The sequence below is a fragment of the Cydia strobilella genome, chromosome 14, assembly GCF_947568885.1.
Source record: "Cydia strobilella chromosome 14, ilCydStro3.1, whole genome shotgun sequence".
NCBI lineage: Eukaryota > Metazoa > Arthropoda > Insecta > Lepidoptera > Tortricidae > Cydia > Cydia strobilella.
The window spans coordinates 10586370-10614280 of NC_086054.1; the positions used below are offsets into that span (position 1 = coordinate 10586370).

A 27911-nucleotide genomic window follows, 5' to 3' on the forward strand; every position below is an offset into this window, starting at 1 on the left:
TACTGAGTCCACGTATATACTAATTCGTTTTATCATTCATCAAAAATTTGCTTGTCAGTTGTTGAGGATAAAGAGTGATTTTAAAGGCCCAAATGTCCGGGCGTAAAATAATTTGTACAAAATTTCCGTCTTGTTCCTAGAGAGATGGAATACTTGACTTTCGCTACCTGATGTCACCCGTCTTAGCTAAAAAGTATGGATGGTATAGAAAGGATGCCAATCTCTTAAGGCAGAATTGTTGCAAAAGTGATCGCTTTTAGCTTTAAATAATAGTTCCTAATCTCTCCGGTGGCGCTAGTTAGGCTCTGGGACATAATGCAACAAATAACCCGACCAAATTACGTAGGTTGTTTTTGGTAGTATTTCGGTGTATGGTGGCGCCGCCTAATTACTGTTTTTTGATGGACACTTTTCATACATAGAGATTTGGCTCCTTTATATAGTCTCCATGCTAAAAAGGCTGAGTAATTGAGTATCCACCAGCCCTGTGTGAGGAACCTGAAGAGTGCTTAAAAAGGTATACGAACACAAACACACACCAATGGCAACCGCGCACAGCTCTGGATAAGCGCTAAAAGCGATTCGACGCAACACATCATTTTCTACAGAGAAATTTACGCTACATAGGGCAAGATACAGTGACAGCTTGCCTTTGATACAACGCTGTGGTTCTATCTTGTCGCGATTGAGGTTTCAGTTATAGTTAACGCTATCTCTACTGAGCTCGTTCACTTACCTGTACTAACAATGGCATTCTGTTAAACAAAAGCCATTATTTCTTTTGTGTGAGCGCGTGGCCTTTGTGCCTAAGCGCGTAGCCATTGTGTGTGAGCCTCAGGCACAAAGGCCACGCGCTCACACAAAAGAAATAATGGCTTTTGTTTATTAGAATGCCATTGTTAGTACAGGTAAGTGAACGAGCTCAGTAGAGATAGCGTTAACTATAAGTGAATGCATTTGTTCTTTCCCAATATTTGTCATGTAACTTGGTTAATTGGTTGGTTTAATTGGTACGGGGGTAAATATTACCTTATTCGTAAAGGGGTCGAAGATGAACTTGTTATCGAGCTCCTTGCGGGGCGTAGCGGCGATGACTGACAGCGGCTGCGGTAGGGACTTCATTTCCTGCGAAAATAATGTGATTATTTGAGTCCGAGACCACTTTTGATGAATGACCTTTATAGCTTTGTGATATCAGAGCAATAGGCCCTTGACCTTTAACTTTAAAGGCTCATTTTACTCTCCTCCACGTGTAGGTATTCTACCTTTTGATTATAGCAGGTATCTCGCTTTAAGAGATAACTAGTCATTGTACTTTTAGCTACTTATCTACTTGAAAATGTATACAAACAAAACCCAAAACAGTAACTCGGTAACCAAGACTCATACACGAAAGAAACTAATGAAACCACCTTACACCTTAGACAATAAAGTCGTGTTCACATATTTTTGAGCCATTTGTCTGGATCGATATTTTTGCCTTCGACTGTACTTATATTTTAAACCGCGAGTAGATCTTTCTTAGCTCTTGGCCGATGTGTATACTTTAAATCTGGTGTTCGTTTACTGTATTGAAAACTAGAATTCGAGCTATAGTGGCAGGTAACTGACAAGCACTAATAATAAGGACCTAGATTTCCAGCGCAAGCAAAGTGAAGGAAAACCACAAAATAAATAGGTACGTCAAGTAGGCAAACCACCTGCTGAAGCAAGTTCTGTATTGATACGTGAGTCTGAGTATTTGACATTAAATTACATGGTAGGTGCTGTATTAATAGTCAAAAAAATTCCAGAACGTTCCCGTTCATTTCGAGTGTTTTTTTAAATAGTTTATAGTAAATTTAAAATCATAACCCGCTTGCTGTTACAAAATCGCTGCTTAAGCAAATAAAAGGAATTTAAAAAACGTTACATTATAACATACAAAGAGCCCAATGCGGTGGACAGACAAAATTCGCTCAGCCCTTGATGTAACGCTCCACGGTGCCTTACATTCGGCGACAGATGGAAAGTGGTGGCGGCAAATTGTCAGAGAGAGCTGTTCCCTAATAGAAGTGGCCACGACCCCCAGTGATGAGGAAACCGATGCAAGGAGGAGGGATAACATACAAAACACAATCGTATTTGTTTTGTAAATAAAAAAGGTTAAACGACATTGTTGTATCATCTCCTAGTCGACCTTAATACTCCGCGGAATAGGAGATAAATATAAAAATGTGTCACAGGTGCACATAAAACAGAAAATAGCCGCGATGAGTGTTCAAAGGGAGGTGTTGCAACTAAGTCGTATCCAGGAAGCGTTTGAGATTGCGGTTGTAACAAATTAAAAATAGCTTACCTTCAATATACTTTCTATAGGCGGCTGACAGCTGTCAATTGCACTCTGAAAGAATGAAACATATGTCATTACTAGGGGAGTAAAGATATCAAACAATTTCATATAACATTACAAGGGTATTAAGGGTAGGGTAGGGTACATTAAGCGGACCAAGCTAACTCTGCGTGGCATTTGCAATGACAGTGTGGAATGTCAAATTACTATGTTGTACGTTTATAATGACATTCCCTCATTTTGTTCTGTTCAAGTCGGTGCAATGTTAGATTAGACGGACTCCATCACATTAATGAACAGCCAGAAGAAACCAATATACCTAGTATTATAAACAAGGGCCATTTAAATCGATCATTTTCCAGCAAATTTCATTGAAGCTGTCATTCTGTTTTGTATCATTAGAAACTCCTATAATTAGAAAAAACCGGCCAAGTGTGAGTCGGACTCGCGCACGAAGGGTTCCGTACCATTACGGAAAAAAACAGCAAAAAAATCACGTTTGTAGTATGGGAGCCCCATTTAAATATTTATATTATTCTGTTTTTAGTATTTGTTGTTATAGCGGCAACCGAAATACATCATCTGTGAAAATTTCAACTGTCTAGCTATCACGGCTCATGAGATACAGCCTGGTGACAGACGGACAGACGGACGGACAGACGGACAGCGGAGTCTTAGTAATAGGGTCCCGTTTTTACCCTTTGGGTACGGAACCCTAAAAACCAAGTTCTTTTACATTTATAGTAGTACTTTTATTCGTTACTGAGTGAACACGATCACTCAGTAACGAATAAAAGTATGTACCACACGTCATGCAACACGATTAAATAAAGACCTAATATAAACAATGACAAAAAAATTATACACGAAACGTTATGCCATGCCAAATACAGACAACGTATGTTAACGTTTAAAACGTTTATTGTGGGACGAAATACAAATAAAACGAAATATTTCCGTTTGGAGCAATGTTGATTGTTCACTGGCGGTTTTCGCCGATGCTTTTATGTGGAAACTGTACATGCCATTTTTGAAAAATATGAAACAATATTTTTTATATTTAACTACGGAATTCGATTCTCGTTGAATATAATAGTGTCAAAAACACAAAACAATTGAAACCTACGAGTATATGTTGCGAATTCATCATGCCATGTAAAACGAGACATTGATAAGTTAATCAACTTTTTACTCGTTACTGTTTACTATAGTTACCGTCTGTTTACTGATGGGTTACTCTAAATACAGTGGTTTTATAGTACAGACCTATTGCAATATTATCCAGTATTGATAAAATTATGGAAAATTTTATTACTGACCAGCTTAGTACCTATCTTAGTGAAAATAATGTTCTAACTCCCAGTCAACACGGTTTTCAAAGAGGAAAAAGTACCTCGACTTTATTATCAAATTTTACAGACGAAATTAATAATTCCCTGAATGATAAAAAAATTGTATTAGCCGTATTCTTTAATTTCAAAAAGGCGTTCGATACTTTGGAATCGAATGCCTTATTGAAGGCCATGCACGAGTGCGGAGTGAGCGAACCGCTGAACCCATGGAGGTTGTACATATGCAACTAGAGACTGATGACCCCACAGTCACTCTTTATTGAGTTTTGCTGGGCTATGATTATTGTAAGAATACTCTGTATTTTATTAAATAAATAAATAATAAATAAATTCTCTTCTAACAAACTATGCTACCACGTTGATCCACCTTATACTATTGTTGTAATTGCCACTGTTATATTATATTTATTTAAAAGCATCGCACATCTTGTCAATCAACAAAACGATGTTAATTATCAACTTTAAAACCCCAGAGCTTTGATTACTTAATACCTTTAACGAACAGTTAACAAACAAGATCGTAAGATAAACAGCGTTATTAACAGGAAACTTCGGCCGGTATTGTAGAAGCGCAAATATAAAACTAGTTTTATGTACACATTACGCCTCCTTAGCAGTCGGGCGATTAAATTTAGGGCCAGTTTACGGCCCGGCCATATGATTTACAGTTTGGCGGCAGTAAAAGTATTGTAATGTTATTGAGGCGAGTTTCGAGAGATTGCTACGTTAGTTTGGTTTACAAATTAACAATGTATTTGTTGACATGTGTGACGTACTTTACAAAAGTATGTAGTACAGCGAGCTACAAAAGTGCACACACTATCGGTAATATGTCACCATGTCTACATTATTATGAAGAAAATATTTAATAACCATTATACGTATACGCTTCAACGCTTCAAGCTTTAAGATATCGACCGATTTGCCAAAAGTTTGTATAGGTACTAGACCTAAATATTATGACAATAATGACGCACAATTCTTTTCATTTCTCATGCTCTGAAAGAGGGTCATTGTTGTTCTAAAATGAGTACCTACCCTCAAGAAATGCTATAAAAAATTATACTAGTCATGTAATCATGTTTAAAAAAACGAATGTATTTTACTTTCCTCGTATTCAAAATGAAAAGTAGTTTTCAACTCGGGTGAAAGGCATCATTTCATCCCTTGGTTAACAATTTACTACTGCTGTCTCACAGCTGTTTACATGAAAACAATACGAAGGCGATATATTACAAGATACACTCAAGAGCAATGAAAACGGGTGTTTCCGTATAAAATTTCCATAAAAAGTGACCCGTTGCTATTGGCCTGTGCTGTACAAATCTGACTATTTATCTTTATAATACTGAATTTAGACTTTCGTTAGGTAATAGCAACTTAAGGCTAGGGGTATATTTAGTTACCTTAATAATTATCTAATACTAGCCACAGACTGTGAGTCCCACAGGATGGATTTCGGGACAGAGGAAGACCAAAATGGGGATGGCAGGACGACCTTGATACATTTTGTAAAGAGTGGTGGGAGTGTGCATCAGAATACGCTTCCAAGAAGTTTTTTAAACTTAAAATTGCATAACTCACTTGTGATTGGATGCCGTTCATTTTTAGGGGCGGCGGTCGATGCGTAGGCGGCGCCGGTAAAACTGACCCATCGCTCTGAAAATACAATGTTATATCACAACACCGAATACATTTAATAGTACATTATGATACAAGTGTGCTACGTTGGTTATTAACTCGAGGCGCGAGCTGAAAGCGCAAATAAGAAAGCCGATGTGTGTAATGATCAATGCACACGTGTTTCATACAACGTTTTCCAACACACTTGCGAGGAAAAAAAACAAAAAATATATTAATCAAATTTTAACCCCATAAGTTCGATAATTACAATGAAAAAAAGCACGCGGGTTTAATATATGTTGCGGGTTTATTATTATGAGCCTACAAGCGGTGCAATAAGTTTTACGTCACGAGAAAGTGTGTTGAAAATGAAAATGTATGAATTTGATTAAATAACATACATACATATAATCACGACTATTTCCTGGAGGGGTAGGCAGAGACCACGGATTTCCACTTGCTCCGATTCTGACATACCTCTTTCGCTTCCTTCACTTTCATAGCATTCCTCATACACGCTCGCTGGTCGCTTTGTTTTTGCTCTATTTCGTTTGTTTTATAAACTAATATATGTGGAAAGTTTCGTTACAATCCAATACGTAGTCTTAAAATGAGTGTGGAACTACGTTTGTATGGAAAGGTGCAATTCGGCCGAGCTTGTCGGGGACTCTTAAGCCTTTAGCAACCGCTTTAAACAGGTAATTGTTACTGTTCTCAACTTATTGTGTTCTTTTTAAACAATGTCCAATTTTTTAAAGGCGAAAGGTTAAAGAACCTTGCTACCCGACACCTACACAGTGCCCAGATACTTTATTTGACTTTAGAATAAAACTTCTTCATCCGCGTATAAAAATCTTTTGCGAAATTTATAAGTCATCATCGAAACAACAACTCTCCGCTGAAGGTCTGAAAATAACGCTATTATACAAAATGGAATTTCTTGCGGGCTCCCATAAATTTATTTTTTTGTTAAACTTTCAAAACCAAATCTTGCACGAACTTACCGAGCCGCTGGTTCACTCCGGGAGCTTATTTAGCGATGGACAGGACTTTAGATATTTTTAATATGTACTAGCTTTTACTAGATTTTGTAATTGGACACAGCTTCAGTAAATTCGAACTTAACTCCCACAGATTCAAATGTCTGCATTTAAAATGAATATGACATGAATGTTAAACAGTTCTGTAGAAAGCACTGCACTGCACTGCACAAATGGAGCACTGTACATATTTATTTTATTCAGATTGTAACTACTAAACTATGAAAAATTAAAAATAGTATTTTGATGTCAGTGTCTTAAAGCTTTCAGGCTGCACTAGAGAGAATGGACACCGCGGTTTTCGGTTATATCGAAAAAAACCCGAATATCGTAACGAATTTTCGATCAAAAGATAGGACTATAGGTGCAACTACCACTTATCTCGGGCTACTACTAGTTACTACAGAACATAATACAATTCAGCTTCAACCAGTCCACAGTTGACCAGAATAACTTCTTACCAACCCCAAGCGAAGGCTGATAAGGCCGAGCTCCGCGTAGGGGCGAAGGCCCGAAGCGTCACCTGAAGTTGGACCTTAAACACGACCCAATAGTAAAAGTGTCTTAGATAAGCGAAACGGCGGGCCGAAGGCCTAGCAGACCTTATAGTGTTGTGATTTAAGTTTCGGACGAGCCTTACAGACTAATACCCGTACCATGAGTCACTGACAGTGTCAACACTAACTGTCACTGACATTATGACATATACGCTAACGTCTACGTAACTTACTTTTACAGCTCGCTCGCACTAATATGCCAGTACGAGCGAGATGCATAGAAAGTAAGTTACGATCACGCTAGCGTTTATGTTAGTGCCAAACTGGTAGTAGCTGTATAGTTTGTATTACACTTCTGTATTTTCATTTTCCTTGAATTTCAGGCTTGAGATCGAAAAATTAGGTCTCCGTTGTCTTACAGACTAGCTTGGCCAACCAAACCTTTCTTAAAACCTTGAGTTTGAGCTTTGAGGCACAGAGGTGGACGTACCTTGTTGTGAACGTAGGGTCGGTGGTGCACGCGCCCGTTTTGCGGCGCGTGTGACGGTTTCTTGAACTCGCTCTCCCTTCGCGACGGATGGCCTGCGGAAAAGACAGAACTTCATTCAATACTTGTTCACTCAAACGGTTCACTTTCACCTTTCATCAAGTGAATCTGTCACTAAACCGCATAATTACGAGTAAGACGTCGTTCACTTATGATTAACCGTTTATACTCATACAGTACGTAGGTACCCTCATTGAACAATCAATGCACAAGCTATACTTAGTAATAATCAAAATGGTGCTAAAAATAAGTAAATTGAAATCCATCGACACTATTGACAGTGACCATGACGCGTGATAAAACATAAGCCGACGCGTAAATCGTGTGGCAAAGTCTACTGACCTGTCTGAAGTGTATTAGTCTATTATACGAGTTGGAAAACATGTAATACCTAAGTAAAGCTGTAGTCTAACACTTCGTTTTCCAACCTTAAGCCTGAAAGCCTATTAGAGTAGCCACAGGTCGTGCGCATTCAATTATCATGTCGCATGTGTGGTCCGCCGCGAGGCGTTCGTGGTGAGGCAGAACGCATAATCTCCATTTTTATCACGATTCTATATCGAAGTAGGGCAATGCTCTAGGGACTACAGAATGGGGGTTCTTCAAGAGTGGATGCGCGTGTGATAGTTGGAGACCCTGGAGTGGTAAGCGACTAAAGATTAAGTAATCGCTGAGCTCGTATTAATTAGTTATATTTTCAATTTTCAGGACTATAAATATCTATTTTTATTTATACCACAACGGTGGGAAACAAGCGCCACAGTGAAAAGCAGGCACCGCAGTCTATGGGCGCTTGCAACGCTAGTGGATATTTCAAGTGATTAAAATGCTCACTAGTGCCGCATCAGAGTCTGCAGAATTGATGCGGTTTTCTTTTTACTATTATATTGGACGGTACGGATGGGCGGACAATAATTATTATAATTTATGAATGCTCCATCAGCCTAACACGGATTAAAAACTAATAATGTATTCTAGAACCATTCTATTATATTAGCATAAAACACAATAACTCAAGCGGGTACCTCGGATCACCGCGCAATCCAGGCATCGTAACTCGGACTCCATTGTCCCGATCGCAATCTCCATAAACCAGCTAAACACCTAGCCGAGATTCCCCCGCGTCCCCGCTCTGGGGAGAATGGGGGCACCCGATACCCCCCTCTTTAGATATGCGGGAGTTAAAGTGCCCTATGATTTCGCGACTTCGCTTACTCAAGTTTAGGTGATCGTTGATTTGTTTTTTAATGGCTGATTTGATGAAACTGCAATTAGCGATTAAATGGATAAAACTTGTTAAGGAGTTTAACCTAATTCCAAATTAATTTCTATCAAATCGAGAAGTCTCGTGAATTCGGAATTATTTGCGCAGTTCCGATTAAAATGACCAACTGTTGATTCGAGCTTACACACGCTGACGATGTTTGAATACAAGCGCTACTTCGAACGTATGCGCGAGAGGCCATAAGATCCCTTTTTATAAGAAACCAAACATATCAGTGATTCAATATTTAAATGTCGGAACCTTAAATATATCCCTTATGCGTTTTGAAACAAGCAGTTATCTTAGCAATTATCTTATGTGACTTCTTAGGCAAAAAGATCATCTAATAGTCGGTTGTTGACAAGGTTTATTTCTTACTTTTTTTTCTAATTGGATGTTTATGGCAGTATAGACAATACGATAAATTTTGCTTGAAAACGTTTCAAACGTTAAACAAAAAGGCTTAGTTCAACTACCTACTCTAATCGAGAGTTTCTCTTCAGATGTTTTACGGATCCTTTACTTATTAACGCGAAGCAAAAAGTAGTAGGGATTTTATAAGAGCCCTCGGATTTAATTTAAATGAAGACTTTGGCCTTTTACCGGAGGTTCGCTGAAAGCCCATTCAAGAGCCCATATAATAGATAGGGAATTTATGTGATAACTTGCATGAGTGCTAATAGTGTGAATTCGTTACTACTTAAGTGCTTAAGGTTTTTGGAAATCGTATTTAAATGTATTGTTTATTTTGTTGTATTAGTCTTTCTTAATAATAGGGTTTATATAGCGATAGAATTAAAAATAAAAAGTAAAATGACCAAAACTAAATGAAACAGTTTACCTAAACCACACATTTCTAAAGAAGATATGCTAAGTAGATAGATCCTTATTATCGCTATACGCGTTTATTATGTAGGCGGCAGTACTTATACAAAACTTAAAAATAGTCTGTGGGTGAATTGCAAAAAATTTTTACGTAATAAGCAGGTATGGAGCTTTAATTAGTCTTAAAATATTTGATTCAATTGTGTTACGAAAATTAACCATGTAAGTTGTATTGTATTCAAGTTCATAGCATACGCCAACAAACTTTCATGCGTGTAAATAAACGTATTTATTTATAATTAAAATTTAGAAACTGCTTAATTGTCGTAACACAATTGAATCAATTAACGTTTGCAATTCACCCGTTCATGGAAATATTTCGGTCCCATTTAAGTACAAATTCTAATTCTTCAATCATAAATAAAATTGAACAGATGTCACAGATACATTTACGTATTTTTATGATTACTTTTACTTTCGAATAAAATGTCAAGCGCTCAAAAAATTTCCTAACCACTTAAACATTATATTGTCTTCGGTTACCGCGACAGTTACTCATGAAATAAAACTATGAAAACGGATTATATCGCGTATATTGTATTTATAATACATCCCGACGTTTCGAACTGTAATCAGCGTTCGTGGTCAACGGGTGACTGAGGAAAAATTACAAAGTGCAAAAATACCCACATACAAAAAATAATGAACCATCATAGACTATAAACTTTAAGGCTGGTTGTACATGCAAAATCGGTTCATAAGGCTAGTTATACACTATAATTATTTTCAAGTAAAGATAATAATATACGCGATAAAAACTACGCCGGCTTCAACCCTACACCTCGGACCCGCGCTTCAATATACGCGATATAATCCGTTTTCATAGTTTTATTTCACTTAAACATTTTCAAACAAGAAGTCAAGCACGAAAAGAGGTCAAAAACACATGTAAAACCTCAAAGTTCGAACAAACCAAGTGGAACTGCACATTCCTGCATCTCAACGAGTCAGATAAAATAACATCGATACTGGCAAATCACGCACGTTACCGCAGCACGCTCAATTGACCACCTGTGATTGAACAATTACTATTTCACATTACGGAGGATTACATTACGAATCACGCCTCTGATATTATGATTGCTAAAATGAATCGTGTTTCTTGGATAATAAAGTGTATATTTGGAGTGAAAGTACGAGTAGAGGGTTGATATGGGGTTTACAAAAGTTCGATTACCTGAGTGCGTTTACCATTCATACACACTACACAGTTTCGATCAGTAATGTTTAATCGGTTAATTTAGGTGCATTATTAAAATAAAGCATGATTGTGTAAATTATTGAAAAATTCCAAAATGTTAGTTAATGAACGATTACTGCTATACTTAAAAAGTGAAAGTGGCAGATTTTTTTTGACGCAGAGTTGATCTGACAAAATTATATAGAAATCACCTACAATCACATACAATGCTGAATCTAGTTGCTGAAAATAGTAGTTACCCCAATGCTGAATACTAAGTAAAACGCTGCTCCATTTATAAGCACTCAAAAGTTAAACCACCTAGTCTTTTTTCACGTAAGCTCAACCGGAGTAATTGCCACTATGGGATTGTTGTGTCTAATCGAGTTATTTTTTAAACAACATTAGTTACTACAGCTCCCTCCGTCTAGAGAAAAAGGCCAGAACTACTTGGAGCACAACACGAGACAAAGAGGGCGTTTTACCGAATCGTATTCAAATAGTTGGCTATTTTGAGAACTAGTTTTACGCGTATGTGATAAGTCAACAAAATCCCTATACATCCTTGTTTTTCTTTAGATATATGGTAATATTTAGTAATATTAATTAACTGAGACAAGCGAATCACAATTTGCAATAATAATACTTTTGTTTTGAAAAAAATCCATGTCAAATTCTTTGAGGATACTTTTTAGGGTTCCGTAGTTTTACTTGGCAAAATGCGTCAATAATGTTCAGGTAATTGCGTCTATGTAACGCATTTGCCACAATGTCAGTGGTCAACAACCTTTTTACTAGATACGTAGTTTTATCAGAATATTTGATACGTAGTTTGAGCAGCTATTCAAGAACGTTTTGTCAATTCGCGAAGCATTAATTTCGTAGAAAACCTCGCGAAGTTAAAATTTATGCCCTTCGACCATACAAAATTTTCTAATGATAGCTTTTCTATGGAACGGAACGTGCTTCTTGCTTGCCAAGCTTTGCAATACAAGGAATACATTTTCCAGGTTTTTTTACCAAAAACACTTTCGCGCCCGCAGTAAAAAAAACCTCTTAAATTTTTTATATTACCTTTGTAATCGACAAAAAAAGTTTACAACATCTGGAAATTAGGTTTAGATAAATGCGTCTACAAATTAAGGAGGCATTTTGTCAAATTATACTATTTTCTACTTGATGATGTTGATTGCTGTTTTTGGCCCCTTGTATTGATGATACCTTCTAAAATAATGTATATACGATTTTCTTGAGGTTTGAAAAGTCTTATCGTAATTGTTTATAAATTGTTTGAAAAAGACGCAATTTGCCCAACTGGGAACAAGGCGTCTAAATTTCCGTTTTTTTTTAAACATCTATATATTTTAATTATAGCGCAACGAAAAAGTTACTTCACGTATTATCTTGGCAAAGAGTTGTAGAAAGGACACAGCAAGAGAATATTTCAATACACTTATTAAATATTTCATAATATGGGGTTAAGGGGAACTTTTAAAACTGCCGGCTCTGTCTTTTTGTCCATGGAAAAGCCTCAAGTGCACTTCCTTCTTCTGATTACCGTTGGCAATCTGAGTGCTATCGATAACTGGACGTAACGAGGCGCGAGGCTGACAGTATGAGAAACTTACGTGACGGGATCGATTCGATTTTCTGTACCTACGACAGCTGAAGTTCTGTGCCCGTACGGGCAGAAATAAGCATCCGTTAGAATATATTCAGCAAATCAACACTAATGTCCTACTCGTTTGCCAATCAACAAATCTCTTTAAGCCCAGATCAACCGACTGCGTGTGCGTAGATAGAGAGAGCGAGAGAGAGAGAGAGAGAGAGAGAGAGAGAAAGAGAGAGAGAGAGATTTTGGAGCCGTCATCGCGCAAGCGGTGTGCCGTCTCTCATAAGGATCCGTATATTACAACGCGCACGTGCACGTCCACGCACACGCATCCGGTGTGCACAGCCCTTTATAGTTTAGTTGAACATTCAGACGTTCTAGCGTGTGACGCGGAGTCCTGTCGATCCAACATCTGAAAAGTACAGGTTGAATGCCTGGACTACACGGGAAGTCTCATCTGAGGTAGACCGACCAAAACCGCAATAAATTGTCCCCAACTCAAAAAAACCGTAAACCCACTCACCTTTGTGAGACCATATAAACACTGTGAAGAGTGTAACAACGTAGAAGTTGTATGAATAACCATGAACATGAACAACCAGCGTAAACGTCATGACCGTAGCATAACTTCACTTAAGTATATAAGTAAATTCCGATAATTTAAATTTCATTCTTAGAACTAAAGGAAATACTAAAATCTCTATTAAAATCATTTTAATGTGCTTCACAATTTAACTTAGCGGGCACTCTACCACTAACTTTATTTCCATCTACAATGGAGAACCAACCGTCTAAGTTCATATACAATTGTGGCAAGAGTTATTTGCTCGGTGTATAAATCAGAAAGCCACTTGTAAAGTTTCAAGGTTTTAGTAATATATGCTTCATTGTTTTTGCTATTTACTTTATTTGTAAGCAAAAACTTAAAAAAATTTTTTTTAATTTAAAATGCGCCAATTATTATGATGTTTAAAAACAGCATAAAAATACAACTGATTAACTTTTTAATCCCTCGTCTACATAAAATATAACAATCCAAAAATATATTGTCAAATCATAATTATCCATAGGTACATAAAACAACTGACTTAGAGGAACACTTTCTTTTAACTACCTATTATTAAAGGTACACATAAAAAAATATCTGACTTCCAGAATTTTTATTATAACGGCTGCCTACGATAATTTTTAACTGACAATGAAAACGGCGGTTCAAAAACTTAAATTGTACCAAAACAAGCGTCATATAGGCACAGCGACGCGTGTAATTTACAGCCTCGGTTGTATTTAAAAGCGATCGGATTATTCTCGATGGAGACATTTCGCCGTAACGTCCAAGAGGCGGGTATAATGCTAAGAGCATTAATTAAAATGGTGTTGCGGCAGAAATAATAACGACTTTGTACTGAGCCGCTGCAGTTGCAAGGCAACGGCACGTTTATCTGCCGCCTTCTTACTTAGCGAGGAGTTAGTGTTTTTTCTGCACTTAGGTAGTAATTTGCATTCCTGTTTTTATTACGTAAAGTCAGGAATTTTTAAGTCCAGCGGGAGTGTGATAAAGTTAATGTTTGCATTATGGTACATGGAATTTTTTAAAGATGTTATGTTATGTTTTTATTTTGTAAATCAAGTCAAATCGCTGTCTCATTGTCTAAAGTTAAGCTCTACATCGACCCTTTTATTATTCATTGCTAAGAAAAGGTCTCTCTCTTCGAGTACGCCACTCACCCCGATCCTTACGCTCCTCGAACGGGCACAGTTAGCAGTGCCAAGCGACTGTAGTAGGTATGTGTTTTATTTTTATGCACTAGATCATAAAAACTTACATGCACCCCACACTAATCCATAAACAGCAACTTTACGAGCATGATAAGTGGAAACTACTCAACCCCTGAGATTTAAAAGTTCCCTATGTACTAAAGATCATTTCTCTCTACGCGCATCCGTGAGTCCCTGCTCGGAATCTGTATTTTTCCCCGCCGCACCTTTCAACAGCCTTCACGGGGCACGTGTAAATTAAACACGTGTAACCTCGACAAATTCAGTCGGGTTTTCTCTCGGTGTTAAACAATACGGTTCATAATATAAGAGGTATTTTCCATCAGCTTTTTCTGTAACGTTTGTATTGAGGCGTTCACATTACAGTTATTTTTAGGGTTCCGTACTCAAAGGGTAAAAACGGGACTCTATTACTAAGACTTCGCCGTCTGTCTGTCTGTCCGTCTGTCACCAGGCTGTATCTCATGAACCGTGAGAGCTAGACAGTTGAAATTTTCTCAGATGATGTATTTCTGTTGCCGCTATAACAACAAATACTAAAAACAGAATACAATAAATATTTAAGGGGGGCTCCCATACAACAAACGTGTTTTTTTTTTTGCCGTTTCTTGCGCAATGGTACCTACGGAACCCTTCGTGCGCGAGTACGACTCGCACTTGGCCGGTTTCACCCATTAAAACCTATTTTCTTGAATTGATACTTTCTTAAAAACGGCATTATGTGATTAATCTGATTTTGTGTAAGCGTTTAGTGTCGCTTTTAAGAATTGATTAATTCAATACAATATTAGTAGTAGTAGCAGTAGTAATATAAGCTGATTATTATCTGAATTCCTCTATTTCCTTAAAATGTTCCTCAGTAGGTGTTATAAAGGATCGAGTTAATATTCGCATTAATAAGTATGACCCAATCACTTAAAACTTCGAACTTAACACTAATTTCCTAAATGTTTTAATTTAAATCTGCGCAGACGAACCAGATATCCAACTCCCTGAAATAATACGAGTAAATACGCACAAAAATTAATAAGTAAGTTGAAATTTAAACAAGCCGATCAAATGTTTACATAAACAAAAAATTTGTCACGACGGCAAAAATAACTTTTAAAGCCAAATTAATATTTCAGTAACAATCGTCTGGAGCGCTAAGTAACGAATGATCTCATAATTAAATTTGAGTATAATCGCGTCAATGACAAACAAAATAAGAAATAACTGACAAATAAAATAAAATAAACATAAACAATAACTAGGTTTCTTCAGTCACACAACTTACATATTTAGCTCTATCGTCACTATGTGAGACTATTGACAGTGTCAATCGATGGTTAGTTTAAAAAGACATGCTTTTAGCGAGTCATGTACAGTCAGCAGCAGGTTATTAAGCGGGCGAGGTGTTCAAAATGATCTTGACGCGACTTTATTGTTAAGAGAATAAGAGCGTGTCAAGGTAATTTTGAACACATCGCCCGCTTAGCAAGTTCTGCTGCTGACTGTAGAAAAGAAAACTATAAACCTGGTAAGACTTGGCGGAATAAGTTATATCAAATAGTTTTATATATATATATATAAGTAGATAACACCACAACCCAGAAATAAATAACAACGTGATAAACACGTAAAATTAACGGAATTCGAACCCGGGACCTCCTGATTCGTAGGCATGGTCACTGCCGACTAGGCTAGAAGGCCGTTTATAATGCTACATTGTAGAACCTTATTTATAGCCCTTATAGGTAACAGCAGGCGCTAATATAAAGTTTCAGAGAGATAATACACAGTAATTAACTCTTCCAATTAAACCAACTAGCATTTACACACGGGGTGGCATATCCTTGGGGCGTGTCTCGCGCCAACAATGGCCGCCGCCGGCCAATGCGCGCGCACCTGCGTTCATTGACACGTGCGCGAGCGCACCGGTAACACAGTGATCACACTGATGCGGAACCGCAAGCCGTTCCGGTGTGTGATTGAGATAGCCCTATGCACGTAAATAGCGATGTCCCGTTCGCACATCGGAGCGCCCTACGGATTTGCATCCAATGTCAAGACCGCCTAATTGCTCTGACTTAGTACCCGATTTTATGGGATGTAAGTGGACGTTAATATACCTAATTATAATAATATTCTGTTCTGTAAATAAATGGTCCTTAAGAAGACTGGTTACATCGCCAAGTGTCATAATACTTCGCCAGTCGCTTTTATATTGCACACCTGTACCGTACTAACCTAACCTACTATTTAGATGTTTAGTAGTAATTGTTAGTTTGGGTTGATTAATATTAACTTGTCTGATTCAATAATGTGGTTATTCCCCTACAAAGCATATGTATTATTCAGATAGAATAGAAGAAGGGGTTAAATTCCAAAACACGCAACGGCGTAATAAAACCTATAACGAGTTAAAATCGCGTAACACAAAATAACATTTCTGACTGACTGACTGACTGAAAGCCAGCCATTTTACGTAGCACTTCCTTTTATTAGCCTCTATGGCGTCATTATTATATAAATCACACAAATTAGACTTTAAATAGGCATGCTAAGTTACGCAATGTTAGTTATTTATAGATTTTTGCCAAGTCGTCGAAACGGTAAGAGAAATCACATGACGTCATTTCAGATTTCCACACCGTTAAAGGAATGCAGCGATTAGATTCACCAAAACAAATACAGAATCCGAATATCGAATTTCGGTCGAATGAAAACTAATGGAAAAAAAATTCGGCACAAACATCGTCACTATTTTTAAGTATATAGTGGTAAAAATTTCATCCTGTATAATATATTTTTCACTTCTCGTATTCGTAAAGTTCGACTAAGTCGTGAGAAGACGACATAAAGTTGCTTATTATGTCCTAGAGCATAAAATCATCTATTACGACCCTTATTGACTTAGCAATAAAGTTCAAAATCTGCCATACAAACTGCCAGCCCTGCCGGGGCCCCCCGACCGGCCCAAGTACAATTTTCTTTAGTCTTGAATAAATACGGTAAAATAACCTTACAATATTGGATATTTTTGTATATTTTACTTACTTACAATCGAAGTGAAAAGTAGTGTGTAACTCAGGCACAAATGTCCATTATTATCCGTGACTATAGGTATTGGTCCTCGCTGCGCTCGGAGCCTCGGACAATGAATTCCCTCGGATAAAAATGGATCACTTATGCCCTTGCCCTTGTTGTACAATCTACTATTTATTTATACATTTAAAATAAAACCGGCCAAGTGCGAGTCGGACTCGCGTTCCAAGGGTTCCGTACATTACACAATTTAAACAATGTATTTTTTATGTGAAACGTGAGTGAAATGTCTTTAAAAAACCGGCCAAGTGCGAGTCGGACTCGCGCACCGAGGGTTCCCGTACATTACATAATTTTAACAATGTAATTTTTATGTGAAACGTGAGTGAAACCGCAATTTACGGTTTAATATTTATGACGTAATAAAAAAAACTACTTACTAGATCTCGTTCAAACCAATTTTCGGTGGAAGTTTGCATGGTAATGTACATCATATATTTTTTTCAGTTTTATCATTCTCTTATTTTAGAAGTTTCAGGGGGGGGAGAGACACATTTTACCACTTTGGAAGTGTCTCTCGCGCAAACTAACCAGTTTAGAAAAAAATTATATTAGAAACCTCAATATCATTTTTGAAGACCTATCCATAGATACCCCACACGTATGGGTTTGATGAAAAAAAAATTTTTTTTGAGTTACCAGCACCAGGGTTACGGCCGGGGACTTTTTAATATGTTCATCTCCTAACTAGTCCAAACAACGCTTGCTGCTGGTTTGATGGCGGATGACTGTACATCCGCCATCAAATATAACAGAACGGCCATGGTGTTCACAAATTTAATATATTAACAAAGCCTCTATTATCAAGACGTTATAGTGTTCAGATATTTTTAAGCATCTTGGCGCCTCCGACAGCAACTTTACATAAGCATGCCTTTTCCGAGTATTCATTGAGGCCGCAGCGAGGTCATTCGCGAGGAGGTCTCCTTCACCCAAAAGGAAGTCTTTACGACCGCGCATAAGTGCATCGTTTTATGGTTATTACAATGAGAACATTAAATCCGTCAAGGTTACAATCCCTTTATTAGATGGGATTAAAGGTACAATTTGCATGCTTGGTTCAAAAATGTGATATTTAATAATAAAATTGACAGTATTGACACATTAGAGCAAGACAACCGGTTTTCTTGAAAAACCGTAAATAGGCCAATATTTTTAATTATTTTATGCTCTACGTAGGACAGAATCATTTATTTAGGTAACAACTTAGTATTATTAGATTGTTCCATTAAAATTGAAATAATAAACCAAAGAGCGAAAAAGAACGTATCGGCATATTTTTGTATGAAGAAAAAAACCGGTTCCGAACCTTGCTTAATGGTAGATAAAGGTATTAAAATATCGACACGAACAAAGTGTCAAAAATATGTGTACTGTACATTAAGGTAGTGTACATATTCTTATCACCTTGTCCGTCTCCGTATTTTAACTCCAAGCAGTAAGTTCTTTACCTAAAGGGCGACATGGGAACTTTAAAAATATGAGCTCAATTTGACATTAATACTCACAGTTCTATTTTCTCGTATTATAGAGCAAAACAATTATGATCAATTTTTTAAAATCCGAATGACGTTAAAAGTACGTTCGCAACTTGGCTTATCTCGCAACATGTCATAACTCGCCATACAAAATGCATATTTTTGCTGCGAGACAGTCGCGCGGCCATCACACTAGCCTTACAGGTAATATTAGTGTACACATGAGTTTTATTGGTTTTTCTTTAACAAAAGAGTCGCGGGTTGAGCGTGGTCATATTTAATTCACAGCCAACAGACATATCTATGTATAGGTATATGCCCAGGGAATAGTGGTGTGCGAATCCTATATAGGTAGATAGAATATTCATCGACTTTTTAATCATTAATAGCTTCATATAAGAATTGTATTTTTATAGGTAATTTATGATTGATTGGCAAACAAGCGCACAAATGGCTAAATGGTAGCCTACCCTACAGAACCTTGTAACTCTAGGAAGTGCCTTGAAGTTTATCCCTTATAAAGGATCGAGTTATCATATTCAGGCTGCCCTTGTTTTGGAAATATTTTCGGGGTTTCCGAAAAAATCAGGTGTATAAATCCCGTAGGTACATTGTCGCCCCACTACACAGATCCCATGATTCCCATGGTAAAGGCACGTAAGTACAAAAAACCAATTAGTTGTGTATGTGAACTCGTCTGCAAGTGCGCCCATATAATATAAGTGATAAAATAAATTGATTCATCAGCCGCGGACGACAGTCGATAAATTATTCATAATTGGATATTGAACCGGCAAATAACGGCGGACCAAATATTTCAGAGCACATATATATCTTTGTAGGCTCTTCTATTATATGATATGTAAAGAAAATGTTCATTATACAAGCCTATAACTAAAGCTGTCTTTTGTTCAGAGTAAGGTGACAAAATCTAAAAGTAAATTACCCCAATAACACATTTCGGTTTTTATATACCTACCTAATTATTCATTAAAATTACCTAGATTAATTCGCCCTACTATCGACGACCACAAAGGATTTTTTGAATTTTAAATTAGCAATATAATTTGCCATATCGCGGTTTTCATGTCGAACAGACACTGAAAGTTAACATAACAGCCAGAAGGACAAACTTGAAGTCAAGTTAGAAAACCTTTGTAAAACAACCAACTTTAGTACGAAGCTCAATAGAACTTGCATAATTTAGCATAATATTAACAAGCGATATCCAATAACCGCAGTTGTTTTAATATTTCACGTAAAATAAATTCGTTAAAGTTGGGAGAGTTTGCGGCGCGAGCTGCGCTATCCTCGTTCAGCAAGAACGGCGTATGTTCGATAGAATATGTTGACCGTTACGTCGTTTTCACTACGAAGCTATATAGGACTGTTCTTCCTATATTTTACTAAGCGCAGGCAAACGTTCGCTTCAAGCCAACTAGTATAACTAGTAGTGTTTAGTTGCGCTCTAAAGCGGCCCACTGACTACCAGTCCGCCGGACGATATCGGCCTGTCAGTTAGAACAAAAATTTGACAGTTCCGAACAACTGACAGGCCGATATCGTCCGGCGGACTGATAGTCAGTGGGCCCCTTAACGAAAGGGTATCTTGACATTAAGCTGAGTGGAGACCCTTTCAGTGACGCTTAATAATAAATTAGTTCTGTTGTCTATGTAATACCTAAATTTAAGCGTTTTCCGAATAAATTTCTTCTATTCTATTCTATTCTATTCTATTCTATAAGGGTGACTTTGATATTCGTAACGACAGAGTTTTAACATATACTGGTTTTGTAAGAGGAATGCTTTGGTAGGTTATTGAAATGTAGTCGCAGTGGATTTTGTATGCAGAACGGCGACTGCATAAACAGACCCGGCCCGTGTAACGAGAGTACACACGACACAATCACATTTTAGCCGACCTGAAAATGGCGGGTACAACCCGTACAACGCATCTTGGAGCGGGTTGCATCTAAAATAGTGTTAACAGCAGCCTTCTAAAAAAGCAGAAAATCGTAGGGTCTTAAAAGGCTCTAGAGCAGTTCGATAGTAAAATTCAATACCTTTTCATGGGAGAATGCGGCCGTATGGACTGTGGCGAACAAAAATACTCCCTTACATTATAAATCCTTAAAACAAACATACCTATATGTCTGTTTTCTACTTTACGTAAGAAACAGCGATTTTCTTACATAATCCTTGTGTAGAAAACAGTGATATCAATTGCGAATTGTCAAATCTTTCCTATTCACATTATCTTGAAAGGGAAAAAATGTGGCTCATTTTGTGATATGGCGTTCTAAAAAATATGTTAGAAAATAAAGAAACAAGTAAAACATGTTTGAAACGAGATAAAAGCCTTTAATAAAATGTGACGTTTTCAACCAAAAGGTACCACATTGTCGCTTGTCGATAAGGTTGATTTCAAATTGAAACTATATGGAAATAGCGCCTTATTGACAACCGACAATGACACAAATGTTCATCTCCTAGTTATCAACATAAAGGAAATTGGATATCCATTGTACAATGCAAAATAGGACGCGAAATCCTTTGTGTTCAAGAACATAATGAACGCGTAGTTTAACATACTCGTAACACGAATATATGTAACTAAACAAATAACTTTACACATTAATTATTTATTTAATTTATACCTATGGTTCATGAATTTAAAGGTTTTAAGGATGGATTTCGTTTTCTTAAGGCCGTTCCATCGGTTTGCCGCTGTCACTGTCACATTTCGCAAGAAAGAACGGGAAAGATCATGCGCGCAAAATGTCAATATTGATCGAATTTTGTCGATTTTTATTTATTTTAAAAACGTTACCTTACAATATCGAAATTCGAAAGCTCTGAAAATACTATTTAAGTTAAGATTGTTTTTTCTTCTTTTTTTGTTTATAGTATCACATAATAAATAACCGAGTAAAATTGGATTATAAGTCCGAGTTAGAGGTTACTTTGTGAATTAAATGTATCGAGCGTAATTCGTGTATCGGAAGCTAGGTTGTTAAAGATAATATAGTCAAGAACTACATATGTTTTTTCCACGTCTACGAATATCAACGCCTCTTAGAAAAACATGATCATATAAGATTTTTCGCCTTCTGGCTCAGGGAACCGCCTTAACGGTTTAACCGCTTAACCCCAGGTTAGTGGGATGGTGCAAGTGGAGCTAAGAGTACGTAATGAACTACAAAGACGTGCTTCAGAAGCGCACCAAACTCATCAACACATGATTCTATTTCATCTATTTTTTATCACGTACAAAAACATTATTATTATTCTGCGAGGTCGCTCGCAGCCTCGCATTATTAAGCTGCACTTTGTTCGCGTGTAATTCACAGTATATTAAATTTAAACGTGTGAGTCTAGTAGCTGTCTGCATACAAATCTATCGTCTCGAGCCGTAGACATGTGGAACTAATGGACTTGCATTTTGATTGAAATGAAAAACGTAAGAGTAACATAGAAGGACCAAATAGCCCATGACCGTAGTCAAGGAATTTTATGTACCATTTCGTACCTTGTCACAGTAACCGACTACCGACTTTCATATTGATGATCCAAGGACTGAAGCATGGTGCGAAATGGTTACATATAAATCAAACTCCCTGACCGAAATTATAAAGCAAGTGAATTTTGATATTCTTTGTTGATCCGATATTGCGTTGTTGGTGAGTGAGGGTTTGCAACACCAATAAACGCTTTGCCTAAGATTGGTCTGAATTAAAACAATCTGGTCGAGTATAATGCTTTTGAAAGACTTAGTGAAAGAGTTTATTTGAGGTGCATCTGAGATCAGACCTAAGTTTTTCGAAGTGTATTAAAATTTGTTTAGAGGTTGTGTTTTTTTTTAACTTTGTTATTCGATCTTATTATCATTCAAGTTGTAATATTTTTGGTTTTACGTGTTTGACCGTTTAATAATATGAAATAAATACTATACTCATGGACATTTCACACAATTTCAAGTCCAGATGTTAGAAGTCGTCGTCGAGTCGACGTACTTACGTTACTCATGCAACATCCTACATTGACGGTTATATGAGAAATTATTATCAAAGCTAAAGCGTACAAAACAGAGCATTTATAAAATCTGTAGAGAAATATTTTTAAGTTTTAAACTGTTTGTTAAACTTGTCAGCTGCTACCAAAATTTCAACCTAAATTAATGTGGGGGCACGGCACGGCAGTGCCCCCGCCAAGTCGAGCAAAACAAAGAGGCACGGCCGTACCATCCTTTTCTCGAAGCCATTTAGGCCATTCATTTTCGACGTCCTGTAAATATGGCTTACATAGATTCCCAAGAACATTCAATTTGAACTTGTAGTTTAAGAATTATTGCACGTCAAAGTTCCTTACTTTTCTCACTGACAATCACTCACTCACTCACCGATCATCATAATTCTAAGGTACTTCTAGCCAACCAACAAGCTTCAAATTTTAAACATAAATAGTTTTTAGCTTAACAAGCCATAAAAAAAACGAAATTTATTGCAATGCAAAGATAAGCTGTATAAGTAAGTTTGTAGTCCCATATGAATATATGCTATTACAAAGTTACTTTTGCAGTTCCAACAAATAGTAGGTAAAGTAAAGGTCTAAGATGTACGATGTGAGTATAAAGATGTGTATGGTATGACTATGGTATGGCTATGAGTATGGTAAGAATATGAATATGGTATTGGTTCACACCATACATACAATACAATACAAACCATCTTTATTGCTCACCAATATAAAAAGGACATGACATACAAATTAAGCACTTAAACTATGGTAGACAACAGGCGGTCTTATCGCTAAAGAGCGATACATAGTTAGCGATAAGCGTTGAAATTAAAACAGCCAAACTCTATACGATTAATGAAACATTATTTACACGTGAGAACGCCTACAGGCAACATTTCTTGTGACACTAATTATACTCTTAACATATTCATATCGCATAAAGAGCCTTCGCCTCGGTAGACACAACTATAAAAGTGATCCAGAGTTCCGTAATAATTATGCACAATCGGAGATCATGCTTCGATAAAATCAAATGCTTCTCCACATAAAAGGCATAAGAATGGTTAGACAGTAATATACATACGCTCTTTTCCGGAATCATACACTCCTAATAGGTCCACAAAAGTGCCAGGGCTCAATTCTAAAACGTCCTATATGCTAGGAAATTTGCAATAATATTAGCAATACAATGCCCTTATGATCTTTAGAATATACATTGTGTAATGAGAAGAGGAGGCCGCAAAACATTAATTCTAACAAGTCGGCTCCACCACGGTTAAAGACGTAGGCACATCGCATTATATTATTTTCCTCATTTTATTTACTAAAATAAAAAAAAGAAAAGAGAAATAATATTATTATAATATTTGAACGAGTGAGACAACTGGGGGTAAAGGATTTTTCCAAGAATGATATGTAGATAGATCGGTTTTATTTTATATAGAATTCCATCAGGTACTGTTCACTGCTGAAATTGTATTTTAAGCTACGTATAAATTTAGTTTAGAAAAACACAAGTAACTATCAATATCAATGCAGTCCATTTTCTAAATTATAATATAGTTAAATTAATAATCGATGCAGAGTAAGTAAGAGTCATAACCTTCGCCATGCTTCCCCCGTAGTTAAACGTCCCTTATGTAACGAAACGAAGGAAAGGCTTTACTTAACACGCCTTGCCTAGGGGTGGCCTAGGGGTTCATGGCGTTAACCGCGATAGCTAAAGACGCCGGTTCGAATCCGGCCTTCACCACTGGAGGGCTTCGTCCTCTTCTTTAATATCTATTACAGTTTTTAATATTTTCACTTCTCATGCTCGTAAAGTTCGACTTTAAGGCGTGCGTAGGCGACATTAAATCGTTTTTTAAGCTCTAGTGCATAAAGTAAAATCATCTATTACGACCCTTATTGACTTAGTAATAGTCCAAAATCTGCACTACAAACTGCCAGCCCTGCTGGCGCGCTCCCGCCCGGCGTGCCCCGCGCCCCCGACCGGCCCAGAGTACAATTTTCTTTAGTCTTGAATAAATACGGTAAAATAACCTAAAATATTGGATAATTTTGTATATTTTACTCACAATCGAAGTGAAAAGCAGTGTATAACTCAGGCATAAATGCCCATTTTTATCCTCGATCATGTTGGTCCTCGATGCGCTCGGACCAATAAATTGCCTCGGATAAAAATGGATCGTTTTATGCCCTGGTTGTACAATCTACTATTTTCTACCAATATAAAATCAAGGTTTTATATTAACTACGTGGGTTTTCAAGTACCTATAAAAAAGTTGAGTAATTGGATGAATCAACTATTTCTTGTTGTTATTCTGACCCGTCAGCCAGGGGGACTTTAATAGCATAGTTTGCTAGAAAAACCACTGTGCCGCGTTCTAGCGAAGCTTTCAACCAGTCCGAAGCTGGCAATAATAACTACTAACCAACCGCCTCAGTTAAACGGTAGACCTATATTTATCAATAAAGGTTCCTGAGAGGTTCGTTGCATAACAAGCATAGTCGTATATTCCGATTGCCTGCAAATTGTGGGTGAATCGACCCTACAAAATCCAGTGTAACAATGATCTGTTCTTATATGTACTATGCGTAATTCGTAAGAGCACTTAAGCTGGTTAGTTAGACCTTTTGACTCGTCAGCGATCGGAATACCGCCGGTCCGACTTGCACAGAACGGAGTCAACTTCGTATGCAACCGCCATCAAAGAGGCATCTACGAACGCAGCTGCGACTGGAGTTTATAAACTTGTGCCGCTTAAGTAAATCGGCACTAACCCGAATGTGCTTTTGGCTTTATTCTTTGGATGAATAACAGAAGGAATGAGATATTTGGAATACATGATTTTGTACCGTGAAAGAATTGCTGGGACAGGAGTTAAATTCGACTTATTTAAACCATATATCATGTTAAAGAAGCTATGGTTATCCGACTGATTAATTTGCCTATATTTCTTTTGTATAGTTGCTTTATATTTTTCTACTACTTAGTTTAGTGTATTTTCTCCATTCCATTTTGTGTAATACATACAAGGTGTTCACGAGGAAACCGAAAGATTTTAACCACGCTTTTCTGAGGCCAAAAGAAGGAAAAAATGGAATGTATATAATAATCGTAAAACATAGTTTTTACAAAGTGTTCCTTGTCACTTTTTGACATCTATCAATAAGGTTACTTAGACTACGTCCCACAGTGGCAACATCGACATCAAAAATGCGTTTTGCACTATGTAACATTAAAAACTTGTTTATTTTTAATTGGTATTAACTCTGAAACTAGGCAAATTACAGAAATGTTTATAGGACATTTTAGTCTTTAAATATGATCAGGAATACGCTGTTAAAATTATTCGGTATCCTCATGTTACACCGTGTATATGTTTATCCTATAAATTTTCTATGACATACAAATTTTGTATTTATATCCTTTGTCTTTCTGGTACCTTGTACATTTTGCTGCATTTGTCACCCTCTTTTCACTCTCTTCTCTCATCTACTCAAAGGTTAACTCGAAGAGATCCCGCAAAGGGATAAGTTTGCCTTTGTACTTCTTACTAATGTTATTTTTAACATGTCTTTTTGTATAATAAAAAGTTAACTACTACTACTCTATTTATGTCTGCTTTTGTAACTATATTAGGTACAATATAACATTTAAAACCTTTTAATTAATTAATTTGTGTTGAAACGTCAATAAATAAAGGTAACAAAATAAATTCGCGATAGACCCGATTATAAATGTGATCTAATATGGGTACAATGTTTACCAATGTCATCTGCGAATTATTTTGCTATTTGAAATTTTGTGATTTATAAAAGTGCGAAAAAAGTTGAGATTGACACGAGCTGCCAATACACGTAATAAGTACATAATTATGGCGAAATGGCGAAAAAATAATACATAAAGGTGGGTTTACTTTGGGATCTTAGTTGTAGAAAAAATAAATCAACGTCGCTTAGAGACTTTTCCTGACTTCACTAAACATCATTCAAAATAATCCAAATGTTGTAGTAGATTTCCCAATGATGAGCTTAAGCGCAGGCCTTTGTCATACTGACAGGGGTAGGCTAAACCACGACACTCCGCCAACATTTCACACGCCAATTTCCAAGTAAAAGGCTTTTCTAAAACTTTAATCCCTTTTGCGTATTTCATTATCAAATTTAATTAAAATGGCGAAAAACCAAGGTTGTGTATATAAGCTCATCTTATGAAATTATAATTACTGTTTAAATGTAAGGTTATAAAAGTTTCTTTAAGTTTTTACTTTGATTAAGTTTAATGTCAATTTGATTAACTAAGAATAAAGCTATTTCAAGTTTAATCTTTGTTTATTTTGATGTTACAGTCACGTCTGAAAATAACGATAGGGATAAAGTGCCAAAACTATGTACACAATACCTTAATATGTGGGCAATAAGGTCGTGTTTACATATTTTTGGCACTTTGTCCGTATCGATATTATAAGACTTGACTGTACTAGTATTTTTGATTAAATTTCTACTTCGATTTGTTGCTGATTCAAACTTAGAACGCTACTAGCGCTTTTAAGAAGTATTATTGAGACTCAATAGTAACTTAAATAACATTATATTTAAGTGTTTAACCTATAACTATAGGTAAATAGCGAAATAATGTTTATACGGTTTCGATTAAGAGAGAGCAACAGAAACAAGTGACATTTCAACTATATTTCATGATAAGTTGCAATGTATCGAGTAAGGATTTTTCTATCGCGATGCGTGCTTTCCCAATATGTCAACAAGAGGGCACGGGGGTCAGCGCGATGTTTGTGTAGCGGCACTACGTTCTAGCAGAAACACGTGACTGACATAGACCTTGTTACGTTGTAATAAGGATTAGGAAAAGTCAGCTAACGATAGAACATGGCTAAAGGATTGCAAACATGATATATTACAGCGAATAATGGCGATTTCGCGAGGGCAGGATTTGTGGCAATTTATGGGATAAAGTTTAGAATTCAATGGCAATGCGTATTTTTCCGGGTTGGTGTGTCATGTAAAAAAACACTAGTTAAAGGAGGATATGTTCTACAAAAGTTCTAAAACTTTACTGCTTAAATATGAAAAAAAAAAAAACATAGGATCAGGAAAAGTGGTCAAACTCACTGTCTCGGGCGAGACTCGAACTTAAACTGAGTCGCCGCTCAATCGACTGAGCTGCCGAGACTTACCCGTTGACAGCAAATAT

The 27911-nt window shown here is 36.8% G+C and overlaps 1 protein-coding gene across 4 annotated transcripts in view; it reads right to left on the bottom strand.

Moving 5' to 3' along the window:
- LOC134747195 (AF4/FMR2 family member lilli) overlaps window positions 1–27911 on the bottom strand; it is a 265189-nt gene that overhangs the window by 63518 nt on the left and 173760 nt on the right. For all 4 annotated transcript variants that reach the window (XM_063681787.1, XM_063681785.1, XM_063681788.1 and 1 more), the window contains 4 exons: window positions 7335–7426; window positions 5269–5343; window positions 2339–2383; window positions 1030–1125 (listed from right to left, as the gene is read on the bottom strand). In XM_063681787.1, the coding sequence (XP_063537857.1) occupies window positions 1030–1125; window positions 2339–2383; window positions 5269–5343; window positions 7335–7426 (308 nt within the window). The remainder of the gene's footprint in view (window positions 1–1029; window positions 1126–2338; window positions 2384–5268; window positions 5344–7334; window positions 7427–27911) is intronic.